This window comes from Rhamphochromis longiceps, linkage group LG10 (assembly GCF_057381845.1).
Source record: "Rhamphochromis longiceps isolate RC_006_pf linkage group LG10, R_longiceps_female_GT1.1, whole genome shotgun sequence".
Taxonomy (NCBI): Eukaryota; Metazoa; Chordata; class Actinopteri; order Cichliformes; family Cichlidae; genus Rhamphochromis; species Rhamphochromis longiceps.
In genome coordinates, this window is record NC_140566.1 from 16,501,052 (window position 1) to 16,524,720 (window position 23,669).

Sequence of the window (23,669 nt, forward strand, 5' to 3'; positions counted from 1 at the left end):
ACTGTCCACAACTGGATACACAGTGGGAGGGTAATCGCTGTAAGAACAAATGTTGCTGCAGTGTTCTTGATTAATTATATGGAGTCTGGGAAAGCGTGGTGCGCACACTTTTGAAATGAGGCATTTGTTCGACAAATTTGCTTTTTATTAAGACGCAAATCCTGCAGCCATAGTCTCAGCTCACTCATGAGTCTGACCTGTATAACTCCACCGAGCCTTTGAAGTTATTATTGAAAGCATCACTCAAATACAGCTGGGGATCAGAATGGACAATATGGACCTTTCTTTCAAGCTTTTGAAAGGCAGACCGATTTCAAAGGGTTTACAATCAGATGTCTGTGGTGAATACACTTTTCTATTCCACCATTTTGATCCACTCTGCAGTGTTACAGATAACTCTTTCTATCATAAAATATACATTTAAAATGCTGCTTCTTTATTTAAAAGTATTGAGAGACAACATTCATTATTTATTGTTATATACATTACTTACCCTGCTGCAACTATTTAAACTATTCGCTGCAGTGAACCGGTAAGCTTCTTTCTGACTCCACACCCATGGATCATTCATTCATCGTTCATTTTTAAACTGTATCCATAATCAAGCTATATGAGCTAACATCCCACCTCACTGCTATAGCAACCACACTATTGGATTTCAATAAGGGGCCAGGACCACTGATGCCATTGCCCTTATTCTGTGGATGCTTTATAAAAGATGGGTTAAAAGTAGGATCATCTTAAAGTTGTTTCAGACAGTATGAACTAAGATGCTGTACCAACACCCAGTATCAGAAGAACCAGGATTAATTTTGAACTGTGAGGTGTGCAAAAGTACTTTACGCTGAGTTGTAAATTAGCACAATAGGTCACTTTTAAAGCTGCATTCTTTAAAATGGCCAGCAGGGGGGCACTCCTCCAGTTGCTTAAAAATAAGTTGGGAGAGGGACGGGGGGCGAGGCCTTTGCTCTCTGCCCTCTTTACATTTTTCAGATGGCCTCGATTGTTAGCGACAGGTCTTGAGATCTCGTGTTGAACATAACACTCAGTTCAGTAAGCAGTCCTCCCCATTACAGTCATAAAAGGTGACAGAGCAGGGTAAGCTCCAGGGCAGGCCTCCCTTTTTGATCGATAACTCGCTACAGCATGGGCTTGCATGCTGTTATTTATTGTGTCACCCTCAGCTGATTAAAACCTCTGGAATAAAGTTGTATTGTATTGTATTGTAACTGGGTAGTTGTGTTGTCGAAATACATCCCAGTGGAAACAACAGACAAAGAGAAATTGTTCTTGCTAGAAAAATAGTCATTACTGGTTGTACCTGTACTGTTTTACATACTTAATGAACGTGTGCATAGCCCCTTTAATTGCATTTAACACTGTTTGTGAAGGATGCCCAGACTTTAGTTCACCCCTAAGCGATTTCTCGGAACTAACACGATGTTGTGCAAATGTGCACAACAGCAACAGATGTAGGGCAACTGCAACAACAAGAAGAGTGGCCTGAGTGTAATTTTAAAATGATGATATGATTGAAAGCATGTTCAGTATTGCACTTGTAGTATCACCACTTAGGGTCTTGATCTATCCAATTGTAATAATGATATAAACTGAATTTTATGTGTAAAATATTGAGAAATTCTTGTTTTGTGCTTGCAAGAAATTTGACTTTGTTGTTCTATTTTGATATTATTGTGTTTGGCTTCATATGCTGACATTAGATAGCAGGTGAGGTCCCCATGCAGAAACACAGATAAGCCGAATAGTCCGTACTGTCTTGCATTCCGCTGTTGCCTCTTTCATTACAGCAAATCTCGTCTGTACCTCTGCTATCATGATAGTCACTTACAAGATAAACATTTCTCGGGTTTTTTGTGTTGGACGTGAATCCAGCAAGTTGTGTGTTTTTCATTATCTAAGCGAAGCCATCAAATATACAGCGAGCGGGATTTGATGAGATTGATCTTTCTGGTGTGCGTAGTCAATATTCAGCAGGGTGACGGTGAAATGATGCAGTGTGCTGTGAAGACACTTGATATGCAGCTCTGGACAAAGTCTCCAGTCACCATTTTATTTCCCTGAGGATGAAACAGTGAAGTGTTCGGAAACCAGTTGATGTTTTCCATTTATTGTCCTCTGTACGTCCCCTGTAATTCTCCTGCACCCTGAGCTCAATTAGACAGACAAACCCCTAAAGGCGCAGTCAGCTTAGGCATGGCCAATTAGTTTCCCAAGCGATGTCAGAACTCCTTTGAACTGCCGTGTCGGCCTGTTGCATAGGCACTGATTTGGGATGACGGTGCTGCAGTGGCAAGCTTCTGCACTGTGACCTATTTTGAAACCACTGAAAAAGGCTCAGGATAGTGCAGAAATTCAGGAACTTAAAGCTCCGTGTTTGAGACAGGGCTCCAGATACTGCATGGCCTCAACATGTTTCCACCAACAGACATCACCCAAATGACCCTACACAGAGAACGCGCAGCTGTGTCATGCAGTACATTTTAAACATTCGGATTTGAATGGGCTCTTTTGTAGCTGTTTCTTTGTCTCATTTCCCATATTATTGCGTATTGAATAAATGCAAATTATTGCTTGCTGGTTTGTGGCTTTGTGTGTGAGTGATAAGTAAATGAATGCATGCACCCTGAGAGTGCTTCAAATATTGAGTGCTTTGTGTCGAAGGCTTGTACACTGAGCTCATGTGGTATGATTGTCACTTGACGCTTTCTTCCTCTTAGGCAAGGGACCAGAGATACTCCTTGTAGGCGAGAAGCTGAATGACAACGAGTGGCACACAGTGAAAGTGGTACGGCGTGGGAAGAACTTGCAGCTCTCTGTAGACAACGTGACTGTGGAAGGTATAGTAGGGAGAAAGTGGCTATAGTAGAAAAAAGGCACAGATACTGAAATGTTTTTCAGTTGAAAAAGAATGCTTTGTTACTTAGGCCACATGACCGGCGCCCACACCCGCCTGGAGTTCAACAACATCGAGACGGGGATCATGAGCGAGCGCCGTTTCATCTCTGTGGTGCCTTCCAACTTCATCGGACATTTGCAAGCCCTCTCCTTCAATGAGATGCTCTATTTGGACCAGTGCAAGAATGGAGACATCTCCTACTGCGAGCTGAATGCTCGGTTTGGCATGAGGCACATTGTTGCCAATCCTGTAACTTTCCTAACGCAGGCCAGCTACTTGGCTTTTTCCACTTTACAGGCCTACGCCTCCATGCACCTCTTCTTTCAGTTCAAGACCACTAGCCCCGACGGGCTGATCCTTTACAACTCAGGAGATGGAAGTGACTTCATTGTGGTGGAGCTAGTCAAAGGGTAAGTACTAGCGTCTAATATACATGTGTGATGAAGAAATCTGAAAAAGGGGTTTATTTTTTCATTCACTGTATTCCAACCAAACAGTATTTGTCTTGGAAAAATAAAGCACGAACGGGAGCTTTTCTTATTTCCTGGCCTCGAAATTACCTAATCATAATTCATATCTTGAATCCATCACCCCGCAGCACTGCAGAGAGATACCAAATGGCTTTAAAATCATTTGTTCATTATAAATAATTCTGTTAAAGGGAGTCGAGCACAGAGAGGCAGCGCAAGTTCAAAAAAGTCACACTCGTTCCCGTACTCAAGCACATTTTGGCACTTTGACACCATCTCAAATACGTTTCAAATGTTTTATTCATCGTAAATAATTTTTGTTGCAGAGAGAATCGCAGAGAAAGGTCGTTAAAACAGAGCAAGCAAAGCAACAATTGTATCTTCCCACTGTCAGACCTTGCACAGACTTTCTTCCCAGTAAGCAATTAGTCAGCGGGAAGCCTTGTTCAGCTCTGGAGCCTGCAGCAGAAGCTCAGGCAGACAACACAGACAAAAAAAATGGTTTCCAACACTTCTGTCATAGTTTTCCGGCTGCTCGGTGTTATTGAAGTGAAGTGTAGCAGCTTATTCATGGATGTTGCTTTACTTTGATTTAAGCAAGATGTCGTTTTTGACAGTGTGTCCTTTAAATGATAAAATTTAATGTCAACATATTGGTGTGCCTAAAGCATTACCTTCTGTGTTTACATAAATTCACTGTTATTTGTTTGAACATAAACAAAATACTTGAATATGTTCGAGTAGTTTGAGGCCCGGCAGAAATAGAACCACAAAACAGATTGGCAGACAGACGTGTGCACAGCTGCATCGCCACGCATGACACTGGAGTAATTTGAACCACGCTTTAATCGTATAAAAGTCACGCACACGGGCGGTTTTTACTTATCCGCTTGCTACGTAAAGGTGGTATTGCTGAGTTGCTGGTGGCATGTGGCATGTGAAGAAATAATTATAGATAGGAAATGGCGTTTGTAAACATTTGTGTTGTCGTGCAGGTACATCCATTATGTTTTTGACTTGGGAAATGGGCCGTCACTAATGAAGGGAAACTCTGACAAGCCACTAAATGACAACCAGTGGCACAATGTGATGATTTCCCGTGACAGCAACAATGTGCACATCCTCAAGATTGATTCCCGCACTGTCACCCAGCACTCCAATGGAGCCCGCAACCTGGATTTGAAAGGTATTACTAAAGATATAGTTGGTACTTGTGGCAGAAACTAATGCTTAATAGTCAATTTTGTTGACATTTGCTCTGAAGAAAACACTATATTGCAAAATTTAAAGTGTGTACATGTGTAAAACGTGCTGTTTTTCGGAGTGGTTCAGTGCATGCACTAGCAAGCACTTGGATACGGAAAATGTTTTTTCTGGCCAAATTTCCTCCTGATCAATTCCTCTATCTTAAAGGGGAGCTGTACATTGGAGGTGTTGGGAAGAGCATGTACAGCAGCTTGCCCAGGCTAATAGCATCCCGGGAAGGATACAAGGGCTGCCTGGCATCTGTGGACTTGAATGGAAGACTCCCTGACCTCCTAGCAGATGCCCTACACAAAGTGGGGGAGGTGGAGCACGGCTGTGGAGGTGAGGACATGTGAAACACCTGTGAATCATTCGGTGTTCTGATTTCATTGTACTTCACAGGTGGTACTCCTGAAAAGAGGGGAGCAGGTAGCTGAAAATTAATCACACCTCATTTGTTAGGGCCTGAAACATCTTTGTTGTTCTGTGTATTATTATTTCCTTTCAACCTAATCTAACGTGCAATACTGTCATGCAGCAGTAAAGACATTCAGCTGCTTTTATGGACCTCTAACAAGAAAACACTCAGCAGAGTGGACAGTTCTGCCAAGGCTAAATAGTCACAAAAAATCTCAAATAAGGTAGCCATTACTTAACAAAGGCCGACCTGGATGTGACAGCATAGATGTATGCTGTATATGTACTTGAACTGGTGGTGACGCTTGGAGAAGGTCAGACATTTTTCTCTGTCAGTTTTGCACCATTTATTAGTTACCGGTGAGGAGCTTCAGTTGGTGTAAAATGATTGTGGCCCAGTTGTGAATTAAACTCAAAAGTGTCATGTGAACTTGATTCAATACATTTTTGAGTTTTCTCAATTTTTTTGTTATTGACTTTGCTGCTGTGTTAATTTTAGCGGAACATTTTCATTCAGTTTTAGTCTTAATTTTTGAATTTTTGTTTGTATTATTGTGGACTAAATCTAAAGTCGATTAAGTTTCAGTTAAAGTTTGCTGTTGTGAGAGTTGTTCCACACTTATAATATCCACAAATGGATATTATTTACCTGGATCGTTTCCCAACTTCTCCCACATCACACATTGTCTTAAAGGGGAGCATTGGATCTCGATTGGATCTCACCTCCCCTGGAAATTTTCATCTCGTTTTTGTTCGTGGGTGAAAGTATCAATCAATTCTGATCCTGAAAAATCACTTGTCACGGTCCTGGGTCACTTGAACAGTGTTTGTGAGATCTTAGACTTTTCAAGATTTATTTTCTATTTGATATTGGTTTCTTTTTTGTTTATTTTACAATGTTTTTGGCTTTTCCCTAGTCACTGATTTTCTTTAGAGTTTCGTTTTCCCTTAGTGTTTCATCCTCTTGTGTCAGTCCAGTCAGTTGCTTTTAGTTTTTCATCCCTTGTCTCATCCTCTGTGGTTTAGTTCAGCTGTGTCTTGTTTTCCCCAGCTGTTTCCACTTCCCTGATTGCCCTTCTGTGCGTAGATATATAATAACGTCTTCGTCAGAGCATCTGTTCCCTTTGCCGAAGTGTCTCTTAGCCCCTGTGTGTTTTCTAGTAGCTTATAGTTTTCTGTTTTCCCCTTTTTGATTTTGCAAACAGCCAAAAAACCGGTTGCTTTCAGTTCAGTACAGTTCACTTTCACACATCGGCCTTTGGGTCCTCCTCCACACAGTCTATAGCATCCACTGGTCCATGACAGCAATGTTATTCATGCTGCAATAGCTCTATTTAAGAAACACTGAGTAAAGTGAAGAGGATGAAGCTGATAGTTATCCACAACATTGTTTATTTTGTGAAGCATCGGATGGGTTTGAACAGGTAAAGTACATTCTGTCTGGCCTCAAGTACGACAGGCCTAAGTTAAACATGCATGTGTTTTTCAATGAATTGTTGAATCTAGTTCAGCTCCTAGTGATCTTCAACTGCTCTGATCTTTAGCATTAAGGTTCTCTCAGCCTTTGACATAAAGATTCAGAAACATTTTCTGTTGTCAGTCCACATGGAGTGCGTGTACTATTGGCTTGTAACGATTCGAAAACTAAAACGCTGGTAAAAGCTGTACTCTCTGCAGATTGTTCACATAAAAAGCCAACTGTGAAAATGCTTGCAATCGTGATTAAGCCATTAGGCCTGCGGTCAAAAGATGGTTTCCTCGTTTTGTTATACCTTCCCTCTACAGTTGGTGAATTGTTATACTCTTAATATCCATATCCAGGGTTTGAACCATTTAAGTACATTTTCAGTGTTACCATTGTGTGTTAAAACTTCAGTTTTAAGTGAACTCTTATACATCTGCTGAAGTGCCCCAAATCAAACTGGCTTACCACAGCTTGTTACTTTTGCTGTATGTTATTTATTCCGGTAGGCTAGAATTGAAGATGTGTGAATAAAATAAGTGGGGGCAGAAAAACAGCTGGTAAATCTGCTGTAAATACCCTGCAGGTCCCAGCACCACCTGCACAGAGGACTCCTGCCACCACCAGGGAGTGTGCCTGCAGCTGTGGGAGGGCTTCTCATGTGACTGCACCATGACCACCTACGGGGGGCCTTTCTGCAGTGACCGTAAGTGCAGCTGTATTATACCTCACAGGGAAAAGTCTGATTGAGATGTTACTGATCAGATCGTAGAGTCAAATAATTGGCCAAAGAAAATGATTTGTTTTCAAAAGAATAGCCAACGGCGTTTTTTCATGGAGTCACTGGATTTTAGAGCTTTAAAAAGATTACAGGAAGAAAGAAAAGATGTGCAAAATTCATTAATGAGGATGTTAATTGTGGGATTGCCCTTAATAAAATGAAACCAGCTGCTCTGTAAGGTAGTAGCGGAAACTAAGGATTCATGTCATCACTCCAATAATGATGTAATAATCAAACCTCCATTGTATATTGTAGCTATTTTAAGCGAATAACAATAAGACTCTATTATTCCTATTAGTCAAAAACCATGTGAATATGAAAATTTGCATATATTGTGCCTACATTTGAAAGCATGGTAATATATTACATTTCTAACTCAATGGGCCGATTGTGCTGTAATTGTGCATAACAAAGTTATAGCACCGCATTTCAAACGTCTCATCTGATTGCTGCTTTCACTATAAAGGGCCCTCGACATCAAATATAAAAGACCCGACTTTTACCAGGAGCCCCCCCGATACCCCTCGAGCTCATCGGTCAGGGTAAGTTAGGCTTCATTTGCTGGAGAGGCATTTAGAGTAACAAAGAAACGTCTTTGCGGTAATCATTATCCAAATGTGCTGGTGTGTGTTGTTTAAAGCAAGAAAAGGACAATGTGCTATGAAAGCTGTAGGGCGAGTGTGAGAGGATAATTTGCAATAACACTGAGTGTAAGAAAGCCAAATTTGTAAGGGGAAGCTTCACATTGTAGGAAAACACATCTCATCAATTATCATTATAAACGAATTTCTGTTGGCTGTTTACACTGAGTGTAGCATAAGTGGAGCGCTTAGCTCACTAAATAAGGTGTTTTTTCGAGTAGGTGATTATCCGGCTTTACCTTAATATCATCAAGCAGCCTTCTTCTTTCACTTGTTCCCACAGTTTCTAGTTTTAACAAATACACAGCCAAATGTGCTTCCTGTCATTGCCTACAGATCTGAAAATCAGTAGTTTGTCCACTGTAGGCTTTATGTTTTACATCTAAATGTGCTACGTCACGGAGCGGGATAACTGCGCCGATTTGTGAAAGTTCAAACGATATTGTCATTTTAAATATGAATATAGTCTGTTTGAATACCTGCTACAGCATGTCTTAGTATTACAGATTGATATGCTGGTGCTTTTTAGTGTTTCTGCAGTAACTTCATTTGAACAGGCAGGAATTTGTTGTTCAATAAAGGCTTGAATTGGACCTAATGAAAATATTGATTGCATCAATACCAAAGGTGGTATTGGTATCGGATCGATACTAGTGTGATTGGATCGATACTTTGTTTCTATCCTCTAAGTTCGTTATGCAGGCCACTGGATTGTGTTAAATAAATATTTTTTAAATAAAAAAACTATACCTTTATCATGCACTATGTTTTATTTATAGCCTGTAGCAAATGTAAGTGTTTTATAGACAGGCGCATTTACATATACTGCCATTATAAGTTAAAAGGAGTAGTGTTAGTATTGGTATCAGCAATACTGCTCCTGTATTTACTTGGTAGTTCACAGCATTATTAGCCCTTAATCAAACAACTTAATTTGATACGGCAAGTTAAAAAAATTCTTGCATTTTCCATGTCACATAAATGATTCTAAAGAGTTGGTTTTTTCTTCTTTTTCTTCCTCCTCCTTCTTTCATCCATTAGAACTGCAGATATTTGTGTTGATTCCCTTTCCACACAGATAATACTTCTAGTCGGCCGTGGCTTGTCAAAGCAAACAGCATGTCCGCTTACATAAACAACAACAGCAAAAACAAATTGTTGATCTTTATTAACCTTGGAAAGGATTCCAGTCATGAGACGTTATGGCAATCGACAAAATGTTCAAAGGACACATGATAAAACCCCTCCCAGCATCAGATAGAGACCATCTCCAGTGGAATTTCAATATTTTTCTGTAATTGCAGTTTGTCTCATGCACATCACATCATCTGAGCTGGAATTTCAAATGGCTGCCTACGGCTAAATCTTCACACCATCTTTTTCTGAGTGTTGCAGACATGAGTGCATTTACAGCAATATTTGTTAGCCTGCAACAGAGGCAAGCACTCCGTGATCTAGCTGTCGGATGCATCAGTGTGGTTCTGTCAGTGTGTTTTGATTTTCAGGACAGAAGCTGCCAACAGAAAATGTTTCAGATCTTTCATTTCTCTATCCCACAAATTTTCTGTGTTCACTTATCTGAAATGTATTCCTGTAATTGTAAAAGGCGTGAAAGAGACACTTTTTAGATAGCGGCAATAATAACATTTTCAGCAACAAAAGGGGGGGGGAAAAGAATTTCATTGCAGCGTTTTGGGTTTTCATCTAGCAGTGTTCAGGGAGGGCTCTCAATCATGCGGGTGGTAAATGGCATCGCTGGCCAATATCAAAGGTCAAACCAATACATCAGTCAAACTCGGAGGAAATAACAAGCCTCATACCTCACATTGATCCATCATTGAAGTCATTAAAACTAATGGAAATGTGACTATAATGTGAATACACAAACAAACACGTAGGCAGGACCGTCTTTTGTAATCATCAGTATTAAATGGTAAAGCCTGTCTCATCCAAACCACAATCTGCTGCTTTGTTTATCTCGCCATCATTAAAGCCAGATCTACTCCTCCCACCTTTGTCTGCTGCATCTGTGCACCAGCGCAGAAGGTCAGCTATATATTCCAAGAAACAACCATTAAAGAGAAAGACGACTGGTGTGCTTTACTGATCAGATTTGTTTTTTTGTTTTTTTGTGTTTTTTTTTTCCAAGAGGGGATTCATAAGAAACAAAGTTGGAGAAGTCTGGAGGCTTGTCAGACAACTCATTTTTTCTCAGTTAGCTTGTGCCTCAGTACATTGATATTCATATAAAGTGAGCAATTTACCAAGTCTGCTATAAACATCTGGGCTAATTATCTCTAGGTCATTGTTTTATCACCAAAATCACTTAGAATGATGCACTGCGCTCAATTTTTAACGTTTCTTTCTGTAAACATATGGAGTCTGTAATTATTGGTTAACCTCTGCAGTGGCAGATAATTGTTTTGGCATATTCATTACGTGTGTGTGTGTGTGTGTGTGTGGAGACAGAGTGCATGGAAACATGTACTCTATGTGAGCATTTTCAACTTGTGCTAATGTCAAGTAAAATTCAGTAAAAATTTCTGTCATAACAACCACAGTCTAAACATTGTATTTAAACTTTATTTAAAAAAAAAGAAAACACAGTAAAAAAAAAAATGGCGTGACATTAATAATACAATGTTCAATTGCTCAATGGACAACCGTTTATTTTAACTAAACGTGACTCTTCCCCCATGTTCTTCTCTAATCTTCTGTGTCCTCCCACCTCGTCAAACTCTGCCAGCCGACATACAGTAAGCCCCCCGCACACTGAACTAGCACATGAAATTCCACCTGACATGGCTTTACATAACCATAGCATTAGCAGATTGGAGCCCACCTTTGTGTTAATTTGTAAATCAGCATTTCGCTGGAATTGTTTGATTCCTGTGGATAAAAGGCAGACAGTAAACAGAGTTTCCAGGCATGTAGGCAAGTTACAGTAGACAGCATGTCCTGTTGCACGTGCCTTGTTAGCAAGCATTATCTTTAGCTTTTACTTTCTAACAAGATATAATGAATTAAATCAAAATTGCAAAACTGGAAGACTTATTAAAAGATTTGAAATAGACCAAATGCAACTTTTAAAGAAATATGACATTTAAAAAAAACTGTTAATTAGTTTTACGTACAAATTCATCGTCTGAAAAACCAGTGGTTATTTTTATATAATTATATTTCAAGTGTTTATGTAAAGAGTGAAAAAGGGGGACATGTCATCTTTTATAATGCACTCTAAAGAGCAGAAAAACTGGAAGTTTCACTGCTCAGTCAAATCCTATTTTCCCTTTGACCTTCATTTCAGGTGGAGTCATTCTCGATTATGAGTGTGTCCCAAAGGCCACAAGGATAATCCAGGATAGAGGTTCAGACTTAATCTTGCACTCCGGGACAGAGGCTCAAGAAAACATATTGCTGTTCATAACTTGGTGACCTATAAGGAATAGACTTTTGAGACACTACAAAATCTGGACTATTTAAAGTCAGTGGTTTGGACTAGCTTGGGATCCATCACCATACTGTATCTCTTGGAAACCTGACCTCTGTGCCTTTCGTCCCTTCTGTGAGAAACATAAACATTATAAAGCTGACATATTAATAAGGCTGCAATTTAAAAATCCAGAGCTTTCATTTATACATTACTTGTTTGAAAGGCCTTAGTAATTACAGTATAATTCATTCACTTTAGTCTTGAACTCTAAAGTGAAATTGACTGTGCTCGCTTTCTGTAAAAAGATGGGTAGTTGTGTATACTTCACTTCAATTTAAGTCAGATTAAAAGAGACTATATTGTGTTTAACAGAGATACACCATTGAATTCACAGTTCCAACTACTCAGACCAATCAGATTCAGTGGCATTTATGCAGACATTAATTAGATGTTGTAAAACCAGGATGGGATTAAAATAAATAAATGTTATTTTTCAAGCCAACCACCGTCATATAACATTACGTGCTGGGACAGAGCGGTCCTGTATGATTGATGAATCTGCTTGAATGCAGAAGTTTGTGAAAGAAGTCCTTCTGCAGTTACCTTGAGTGGTTCAAGTCCAAGTTCAGTTACATCATGACCATTGTACAACATCTTGCAGTTGCCAGCTGCATACAGAAATTAATAATAGCTAATGCATTGCTGAAAACACGTCTCTGTCCATGGGACAGATGTCTGTTCATGCAAGGTTTTACTCCTTGTTTCTTATTTCACCTTAATACTCATTCTGATAGATGACTGTGTGTGGGGAGAACACGCAGAGTTGTCACGTAAAGGCCCGACGATGGATTCAATTCAAATATTTCAGCTATAGGATTTTAGAATTATTAAGGGACTGAATTAAATTTGACTTCCTACACAAAAAACAAAGCATGCCTGATTTAATTGGACCACAATTCAGTTCCTTGAAGGTCGTCTCCTCGTGCACGTTTTCAAGCACAGCTGTGATTTTTAGATCATCCTGGAAGTTGTGTTTTAACCACTTGCATTAGTCACCTGCGATTTCGTCATGGAAGTCAAACTTCCACAGAGAGCAAAACATCTGTGTCAAGCTGACCCAGCTTTTTTGTTGATGATCATCACTGTAGAGGAAAGCTGGACCCTGGCTATGTCCCAGTGACATACAGCAGCCTTCGCTGAAAGAGTCTAGTATCCAAACATAAAGGTGTTTTGTTGTAATGTCCTACAGCCTATAAGGGAGAACATTTGGCACAAACCACCTGGACTGTTTTGTTTATCATCATGTGCCAGCACATAGCGCTCTCAAAGGGCAGGTGGTTTTTTTTAGCCACACGAAGAAAATCTTCCCTTATTACCCACCCTACTCAGCCAATTTGTGTCGCTACCACTTTGTATTATTCTTCAAAATGAAATTCAAATCAAGGGGTTTTGTTTGACACCACAGATCTAAGACGCACCGCAAACCAACACATGAAGTACTTTCTATTTGTGGATTAGAATGAGAAAAATACTTGTATTATCAATTTTTTATAATGAATGAATGTTTGTGATTAGATTTCTCTATGGGCTGTTTCAGTTGGTCAATTCATGATCATTTTAACATATTATAATTTTCTATTAACTTTTACCATATAGAAATTATGCACACTTAACCACTGTCTTTAGATGCCCTTTATTAGCAGACATCTGCCTTTGTTGGCTCTAGAGTCTCTATTATAAAATATCATTCCTGACAGATCTCTGCCCTGTGTGAGTCATGTCTAAATCCTGGGCCTCAGACTGCTGGCATAGCTCCCTGCAGCTATATTAAAGAGGTAGAAAAGCTTAAACAGAGTGTAATTGACTGGCAGAGCTTACAGGGTCATAAAGGTTCACCTGTGATTTACAGGAAGCACTTCTTTAATCTTTGTAATTCTTTAAATATTTCCTCCTCCAGTGAAATACACCAAAGGTCAATGTCTGACCACTCAGGGCATTTTTACAGCTTTGTAGCCTTTTAGGCATAACTGCAAAACTTTTGACATTTACATAGATGTGAAAAGAAGTCAAGCACCTGAGGGAGTAATGCCCCCTTTAACTGATTTTGGCTTATGTCCTTGCAGTTTCTCACATTAAAAATATCTTTGTTGTCTTCTGTGTTATACTTCAGTGATTTTCTCTCAAGGGCAGCAATATGTCACAGGCATGTTTTTGCAAATAGAAAAAAACCCCACTAATAAGTATGATTAATTGCTAATCGGTCCGTCTTCCGATTTGTGCCAGTGTTGCCATTATTTTGAAAATAGCTGCTCGGTGAATAAATAGATAAAATTTTCACTCTAATCAGCGATGCTTGATAGTGCACTATGTTAAGGCTCATAGTGACAGCGACACAGTGACTCACACTGTTTAATAAGCTGTCAACAAACTAAAGCAACTACATGTGTGCATGTGAAAAATGTCTTATCTTTGTATATGGGACACCAAGGGGTTAGCCTGTTTCTTCCAATTTACTAAACTGAGACCGTCATATTTACCATTTCTGTGTGGTATTTTAACTTTTCAAACACCAAACAGGCTCAGGGGACAACAAATCAGATCTGATCCGTTTGAAATGTCCTTTACCTCAAATGTCAGAGGATGGCATTAAAAGAGCTATAAAAGGACTAAATGAAATAAAATATAAAGTGAAGCCTCATGAAAAACGGACTTTTCACATCTAATCTGCTAAATAGTTTAACAACCAGACAAATACATCTAAAAAGTCCCCTTAGCCTGAACTTTTCACCTAATGGCATTGCTTTTCCTTCTTTCCTTTCCTTCATTTGCTTCCTTCCTTACTTATTGAAATTGTGTCTTGAAATTATGTTTGCACTTTTCAATAGTCATGAAATTATAAATTATTTTAGTATTTTTTTTCTTGTTTTATCTTTTAAAACACATATTCACTTATATTTTTTCACACACTTGGTAATACAGTATTCAAGTGTTGCTATTGCCAGAAGGTTGCTATAAGACACCTACAAGCTGTTTGCTAACCAGAGTTAAAAAATAAAAACAAAATTAAAAGAACTCGTCAGGGTCATGGTACTGTGCTGACACTAGACAAGGCTTTGCAGAGCTGGTGTCATAATATGTAGAAAAATATGTAGAACAGCTGCTAAAGGAGGCTAGCTTTTTGAAGTTTCAGCTTTTGTTTGTCCTTAAACTTTTAATAGATAATAGACCAAGAAATTCTTTGTAGTGAAGAAATTCACACTTTTTCTTCTTCATGAACTTCACTGTGATTCGATTTCCTATTCAAGCTAACTTTTTCACCAACTGCCATTTAGCAGCACAGAGATTAACCTCAATTGTCTTATTGAAGGACTGCATGACAATCCTCTTTGTATCACCTAAGAGGTCCATGAATGGACACAAAGGTGGGACCATAAGTCCAACTTTAGTAAGGTCCCAGTGACATGGATCTAGAACTTTTGGCAGATTGCTGCAGTTACCCGTAGTATGCATAGAAGACACCAGTTTGCCTGCAAAACCAACAACTTGAGAAAGTGCAACACAAACCAGAAACGTAGAGTGTTCACGAGTAAAAAGTGGGCTTTACCTCTGCAGCCAACATGGTTGCAGGTTTTCAACTTTTATTCTACTCCTCAGCGGGTGTTTACAGGCAAGTTGGTGTCTCCCATGCAAGCTGCAGCCAACCAGGGCAACCTTCAATCGACCAAAGCAGTCACATTGAGGTTTTTGGTGGAGGACCATCTTTGTGACTAATTTCACGTAACCAGCAGCCATGTTGGAGAATGCACATTTTTCACTAGCAAACAGAGATTACCAAGGGGTCTGAAGTCTTTGATCCAAAGGTTTGTGTGACAGGGTACAAACTCCTCAAACAGAGAAACATGTGCTGTTCAGTGTGATTAGGCACTACTGTACAAATATAGAAATTATGCAAAGACTATAATACCCATAAAACCGTCAGTCAAAACAAAAGTAGTCACCCCAGTGTTTGTCATTCAGGTAGCAATGTTCTCAACTGTTGACGCCCTTCCAGACAGAAGACTGTGATTTTATGGATTGCTGTTCAGCTGGGAACGCTTAAAGTGCTCACAATTTCATGTTTCTTAGTACATTGGCGTTTCTCTAGATTAGTGTAATATTGAATTGCACAACACATGAACACACTTAAATTGATTTTTTTTTGTTTTTTATCCATGTACCTTTAGACATTTACTTTGAGAGTTTAAATGATTTTGCAATTTTGACTACCCTCAAAAGTAGAAAAGAAATGAAGCACAGTCACACTCAAGATTTCAGCCACTGTATTGTCATTATAGATGGCCTGTCTCTCTATTTTCTTTATTGTTTTTTGTGTGTTTTTTGTCATTGAGATTAAACCTCTAAGCATGGTGCTTGATGCTCTTCTAAAAACAAAGTAGGTGTTGATTCCTAGTGGGATCAATAGCACTAGTAGCCCATTCACATAACTCTGAGTGATTTATTTCCATCTTGTATAAAACATTGTGAGCTAGGAAGTGCGACCTGACCAGTCAGCCAGTGAAATCTGCTCCCTTAGAGATGCTGCTTTTCTGTCTTTAGATTGTGGTGATAATGTTGCGTTGATTGTGACCAATCAGTGGTTTCTGGTGCACCTACCAGGGTGTTTATCAGAAATTAATCATTTGCAAATGTGCTACATTCAATTATTACTGAACAACAATAATCTAAAGGGCAGACACAGTCTGACATCTTTGAATTAAAACTGCATAGAAAACAAATAAAGCTACTGTTGTTTTTTTGTTTTTGTTCTGTTTTTTCCACGTTGCTCTAGAAGTTTTGACATTTTTTGGAAATGTAAAATGTAAAAAATGAACATGGTGAACTTTGACCACCAACAACACATTCATGAAGTTGTACACAGGAATCTATACTGTGCATCTTTGCACATTGTAATGGTGTCAATAATTGATATTTGTTAATGTTTTTAATCATAAGAAGTTGAGTATCATATACTTTATGCTTTTACCTCAGTATATCTATAGTATATCTATAAAAAGATATCATTAGTAATGACACTTTTTGGGTAAAATCATATAAGGTATTTGTTAAACATTTTAAGGTGTAGCTCTGGGCATAGCAGCTTCTGCCTATGGACCAGTAGGTGCAATAATTTGGTCCGGACTGAAATATTCTGAAACTGTTAAATGGATTTATATAAAATTTACATTCATAGTCAACTTCAGTGGTGGCTTGACTTTGATCATTCATGAGGTCAAAATATCTATTTAACCATTTCTTTGCTCCAGCACTTAATCCGTCTTATAGCTTGGTTCTCGTTAAATAATCAATCACAGGCTGACATAGCAGCTAGTGAGGCTTTATACTTGGAGATTTTACATGCTCAGCGTGGAGACTGAAGAGCATTAAGGCAACTAGACATTGCTTCTCTGACCCCTTGCAACCTCTGGGTAACGTGTCACGGATCAGGATAATTTAATGCAAGCTGATAGCTCATTAGAATGCAAACAGAAACAGGCTGTGCTAAGCTATGTTTGACAGATTGGAAAATACAAGCCACACTGCCAGTTTCGCTCAGATATGCGACAGGTTATTTCATGATTAGTCATGGTCTCTTATGACTCACCCTGCAAACACTGACTGCTGGAGAGGGAGTTCAATCTTCTGCCAATGTCACACTGACTAACAGAGTTAGGAGAAATATCCAAACCTCTATAACACACACTTCACTCACTCTGTCTACCAAGGAGTTCAAACCACAGTTACATTGTCTGCATTTGGAAGTGACGCGAAGCAATCTAGCATCGCTACGGCGCCATTGTTTGGACTCACAACAACAAGTGGCCCTTCTTGCGTGAGTTGTATTTTCATACCTTTTATGAGTTTTAATGGAGTTTTCTCAGTGTCCTGTGCTAGTGTTTGTGCTTTATACGAGCTTGTTTGGAATTTCACCATAGCATATATAAAATGCAGTTTTGCAAAACATTACTTTTAAAAGTAACTTGATGATTACTCCTACATTATTGTTGCATTACAGCATAACCTACCAAGAGAAGTAACTCATAGTACTTTTTTCATTACATCCCTACAAAATTTAACTTGTGCATGTTGATTATGATATACAGAGTGAGTAGCCTACTGTACACTGATGCGCACTGATTATACTTCACTGCAATCTGAGTTTATGCTACATCTTCTCCAACACATAACCAGAAACAAGCTTGGCAATTCATTGTCCATCAGAGCAGCCCACCAGTGTGTCGAAGCTGCACTTAGTTTTCTGTTCTTTCTTAAATATATGCAGTGGAGCTCCTTAGTGGCTGACAGACACTGATTATCAACTCAGCACAAAATAATGCAAATACTTCTGTAATGTAATGGCCTTTCAGTCATTTTGAAAGCTGACCTTAGCATGCTAAGCTGTCACAGCCGTACAACCAGATACACTGTGCTATAGCAAAGAGTCAGAAGGAGACTGAAGTATTGTGAATGTATCAGGGATTTTCTTTTCTTCTTCTTCTTTTGCGACAGGAAAAATGCAGCAACATTTTAACAGCAATGGATGGCTTACTTGAAAAAGTAACAACAACAAAAGTTGTAGAGTAAATAGTAATTAGGGTTGTCAAAGAAATCAACACTCATCAGAAAAGTGTTTACCAGTCTAAAAATGAAATAAGATGATGCTCATGATATCGTATTCGTTTTTTAAATGAAGATGACTGGTTGAGTCACTGTCCCAACTCAGGCAAAATCGCTGATATAGGAGTTGAAGAAGTAGAAACCAGAAGGAAAGAAATCTTTTTCAAGTTTTTCAAAGTTTGCATCATCTCCCTCTGTATAATCTGGAAATTTCTGATCTTCTGCACTGATGTATGCTTTGACATGGGTCATGTCTTCAATCCAGCCATGCCAACCATGCAACCTGCACGTGGTTACAAAAACTGAAAGCCACAACCAGTTTAGCAAGACCAGCATTGTTTTTCACATGCACCGTAGTTCCTGAGAACAAGAACAGTGGATGTAAAAAGCCAGACTTCTTGCAGCAATAGAAGATGCCCACTGCTGGGCATTTTTTTTTTCGTGTGTGTCCTGTTTGGATCTTTAGCCATCAGAATTGTTGTCTTAAGGCCGAGAAAGATGCCAAACAGATTTATTTTACCAAGTGGATCATCATGGCCTTGCCATATTGGTCCATTTGATTGACCTTTATTATAATTATGTATTTATTTTATTTTCGGTTGCTACAAACGGGACAGACATGACTGGGGGATAGGACAGGGAGAAAGAATGAAAGAAAGAGAGGGAGAGAAAGAAAAACAGAGGGGAGAAGAGACGGTGAGAAAGGGGGGGGGAAGAAAGAAAGAAAAACAAACAAAACACCTGGATCACCTGTATGGAGAAAAAAAAAACAGAAGAGAAAGTAAGCAAAAAAAGAGCAACATAATAAATACAGCACCATCACAATAAACTAGCTAGCAGTAGATAACAGTAGATACTAAATATTAAACGCTATTGTGCAGCACGCAAGATAGACAGCGCACAATGTGCTTTGAGGCAGCAGCCATGAAGGGTGTAGTCCGCGTCTGTGAACACCTGTGTGTACACCTGTGTGCATACCTGTGTGGATCAGCATGCTTGTATTCCAAAGGTTTCTCCATGTAACGATCAGCTAGGGAGTGTGGGGAGCCATAGCCCCGTCCACCAGGGTATGAAGCAGGTATGGAGGAGATCCAGGCCCCAGACATCCAGAGGCCCCAGAGTACGAGGACCCGAGGAGGACCACCAAAGGGGGGGGAACCGTGCCACCGTCCTGGGAAGAGCTGAGTAGAGCCCCAAACGAGAGGTCACCCAGCAGCTACGGAGCAGAGGCCAGAGGGGGTTGCAGTGGCGTGCCCACGGGCTCTGCCGGCAGCCAGCTGTGCCAGAGAGAACCAGGCTTCAGGCCCAGAGGCCTGAGGGCATCCCACCCCCCAAAAGGGGCCCAGCCGGGCCACAGGCGCCAGGCCCCGCCAATCGGCCACCAGGAGTGAGCCGGTACATACATGTGTGCCCAGCCCCAGTCGACAAGAACCACCAACACACCAACGTCTGAGGGCATCAGCCACTGGCAGGGAGTGTGGTGAGGGGAGATAGGCCTCCGTACTTAGGAGGGCCTGAGATGTACCCAGAGAGGTTGAGTCTAAGACCCAACCTGACATATAGGCTGTATCCCAATTCAGGGTCTGCAGCCTTAAAGGCCCCATTTCAAGGCCGATTACGTCACAGCGGCGCGCCGAAGGCTGTCCCAATTCAAAGGCTGCTCGAAATGCAGCCCTGAAATGCGTCCTTCATATCCCTGAATTTTAAGGCTGTGGCAGTGTAGACTTCGTGGCCCAACATATCCCAGAATGCATAGCGCGGCGGTGGGTGTGGATAATTTCGCCGAAAAAAAACGGCGGATGAGGGGCGGCCGAAGAGTAAACTTTAAGTAAGTACTGAATATTATGTCACTTATTTATGTGCAAATGTTTAATAACGCAGAACATTAAAACATTACTGTTGGCAACATGTCGGCATAGTTATGTGACATTAGTGAAGTTTGTACTAACTTGGTTTTAAAGCCTTTACTTTAAAATATACACCGTTCAATAGCTGAGCTTAATCTTACAGAGAATGATCAAAGCTCATGTAGAAAGAAACAAACAAATGAACAAAAGATTTTCTCCTTCATTTCTGTCAAACAAAGCTGTATGACACGTTTCCAGCTGTTAGTATCATGGTTGCTAGGCAACCTGGGCAGCACAACGGAGGCTAGACCGTCCCATTTTACAAGCCTCGCACTTCTGGCCTTAGCGGTCTTTGAGTACGTGGCCCTTGAGGATCGTTGAGGCTGCGTACTTTAAGGCTGCAGACCCTGAATTGGGATACAGCCATAGACACAGACGAACAGGCGCACGCGGACACAAACGTGCATTCCCAGCCCCATATACACAACCAAATACTTGGCACTCACCCAACGTGTAGACAGACACAAATAGACACTGCACAGATAGTCACACTCCCCAAACATACTCTATATCCCAGGTCCAGGTACCCCCGCCCCCAGAGGGGCAAGCCGCACCTAGACCCAGGAGATGTTACCCTTCTCTCTGGGGTGGAGGCAAGCGGACCACCTCCTTATCTGCAGTAGCAGGGAGGCCCCGCATCCCAGACCCCAGTCTGACGGCCAGCACCTCCTCCCAGCCCCCCATCCCTGACGGCTAACAGAACCGGGGTGAGTGAAGACCCCAAACCTCCCTACGCCCGCTCATATGTAGTGTTGCTGTGTGCTGTTCTGAAGTGCATTTAAAACATCAGAGAGCAGCACGGCTCCTCCCGAAGACCTGTAGTGTCTATATGCATTTAAAATTGAGGGTAGGGCACCAGCGCCAGAGGTGGGTTGGAGTACACCGACCATCCTCTGGATGCTGTAAAACGTGCCCACCCCCAAGGCCCTATATGTATGTGTTATGTGAGAGTGTGAGTAATGTGGATGTCTAGGTTGCAGAATAAAATTGAGGCACAGGCGGCCAGAAGGGGACAGAGGGGGAATGCCTCCCCTGCACCCTGGTGACATACCTGCACCCCAAGCCCTGCGTGTGTGGATGGGTGTGGTAGAGCCTTAGCAAGACCAGCATTGTTTTTCGCATGCACTGGAGTTCCCGAGAACAAGAACAGTGGATGTAAAAAGCCAGGCTTCTTGCAGCAATAGAAGATGCCCACTACTGGGCATTTTTGAAACCCCCACCCCACAGTTTGAAGGCACTTTTTGCTTTAAATTTCAGAACAGGAGGCCGTATCCATCATCTGTATACAGTCTATTCATGCTGCTCTAAATCACATCGATAGCAACAATTCTTCAGCATTCCAAAAATCATATATATCATCAATAGGTTTAGTCTCTCAAGAATTATAAGATACAATAGTTGTGCTTTTATATGCCGAGTTACAACTAGCATTTGGTCCAACCTTAAATATTTAACATTTTATTGCTATTAGAGTCTCATAATCTGATATAAAACTCATCCTTGAAGTCATTGGAATCATCCAACTGCATCACAGTAGCCTGTAAATAAAATATAATAAGGTAAATCTGTCTGTCCTCCGAGACCCACCCATGATTTATTCAATAATACTAACATTTTTTGGTTAGATGAATTAATTCTTACCAAACAAACATTCTATGTCCATGAAACCAATGCATACTGAGGGAAAGTAGCCATTAAAGGATTATTCTGTGCCTGTAATTCAAGCATCATCTTCTCAGACTGTATTAAACGCTTGCTTTGTTAAAAGTAACTGACTCTATTCTTTAGTGGAACTCGACTTAATGTCATCATGCTCGACAGCTCCTTCAAGCAGAAAAGACTTATTTAAAGATAGAGCTTTGCTAATTACCAGGTTGTGCTTGTGGATTTAAATACAGAGTGCTGTTTAATCACCTCCCGTCCAAATTAAAACATGTAAAATCACCAATGCTGCACTTTAAATAGGTTGCAGGGAGTAGACTTCTGTACTTGTGAGGGTGAAAACATTGCTTATAATTAAATTACAATATAAAGCTATATTTGACACTTGCCATATTCCTTAATAAGCTTGATAATATTTGGGAAAGTTTCTAAGTCATTATAAGTATGTATTAAACTGAAGAGGAAAAGAAAAATTGGGTTCAAGGAGACGCCAGGAGTACATCAACTGGAGGGCAAGTCATAAAAGAAGAGAAAACGCTTACCCGCTTAAAAATGTATCTCAAAATTTGTAGAAAAAGTTTTTCAAGCAATAACATAGCAGCGGTTAGAAATTTGGGCTATCATGTCAGAGATGCCCCAGAAAATAAGTATTCTGGTTGGAAATTATGTGAATAAATAATGTAGAACATGATTACTGGTTTAGGGCACAGTTAACGCTGAAACTTGACTGGCCTGTTTGCTGTTTTAAATTGTTGGTCATAAATGGCTGCAGCAGTCTTCTGTTCATCTATATGTAATTGCCCATGTTAGGCCTCCGTTAGTCTAAAAGTGCTTGCACGGATAATGAGACTTTTAAAAAATTCAGTCTATAGTGCTATATGGGAATAGTTATTTCAAAGAATTTTATTTTTTTCCCTAACAAAAATATCTCAGGAGAAAAAGACATAAGTATAGCTACCCAGCTTCATCTCACTTTGTGTGTCAAGGGGAGACTGCATGGAAAGACCTTATCGTATTATAAGCAAACAATAAAACTGAAAGATTCCCTTAAAAGAGCTATCAGGAAGGCTTTATATCAGCCTGAAAAAGCCTTGGTGTGCTGGCCGATTTAAACAGCCATAGGCAGTTTTAGATTCCATAATAACAACATAAGAGCTGAGCAGAAGGCTGCGTCTGCAGTTAGAACAGTGTCATATCCACCGAGGATCTATTTGCATTAGAGAGGAGAGCTTATTTTTTCCTTTTTTTTTTATAATAACTGGCAATTTGTTAAAGAGGATGTTTTGAAATAATCTTCATATAAAGGCTATTTATTGAAAGAATGCTTTTATTTCTAAATTGCTTTGTCAATAACCAAAGAAGTAACAGCAATCATAATGCGCCTGTAGGTGAAGTAACCAAGAATACATATAATTATGGCAGTAAATGGTGTAAAAGTGGAGTCAGAGGCTTAGCAAGAGGCCTGGCACTTCTGCTCATATTGAGTGAAGTGGATGTGTAGAGATACAAGATAAAGTATAAACTGTCGCACTGGCGTTTAGTGCCTTTGTTTACTCTCTCATTTCCAGGCTGATATTCAGCACAGTCTCTGTGAGGCTCTATCAATTTTTGGGACAAACATTATGCAAGACTTGATTACCAAGTGGTCAGTCTCCACTTTGCTCTGACTGTCCCTCTGTACCCTGCTCTCCATGGGAACACGGTGGGTTTCACTTGACATCCAGACCACGCAGCAGCTCAGCCTCTGATGAATGCTAGTCTATGCTGGCTCCTGGGGGTAGGCCGGGGCTTCCTAGTCTCTACTGCAGGGGCTGTGTGAGAGGAGAAAGGTTACATTCAGTTTACATCATAAAGGCTAGACGGAGACACACACACACACACACACACACACACACACACACACACACACACACACACACACACACACACACACACACACACAGAGGCCTTCAGATACAGAGACTGCCTCTATCTGGCTTCGTTTCTTTCTGTCACTCTTTCTAACACTCAAAGACACAGCGACACACTCACTTATACATCATTCAATTGCTGTTCCTCTTACAACATCAAGCTCTCACTC

The 23,669-nt window shown here is 40.3% G+C and overlaps 1 protein-coding gene across 1 annotated transcript in view; it reads left to right on the plus strand.

The window, feature by feature from the left end:
• Nucleotides 1-23,669, plus strand: part of nrxn2a (neurexin 2a) — a 129,969-nt gene that overhangs the window by 58,232 nt on the left and 48,068 nt on the right. The window contains exons 12-16 of the mRNA XM_085420524.1: nt 2,739-2,858; nt 2,946-3,327; nt 4,383-4,573; nt 4,801-4,974; nt 7,098-7,217. Coding sequence (XP_085276650.1) covers nt 2,739-2,858; nt 2,946-3,327; nt 4,383-4,573; nt 4,801-4,974; nt 7,098-7,217 — 987 coding nt within the window. The remainder of the gene's footprint in view (nt 1-2,738; nt 2,859-2,945; nt 3,328-4,382; nt 4,574-4,800; nt 4,975-7,097; nt 7,218-23,669) is intronic.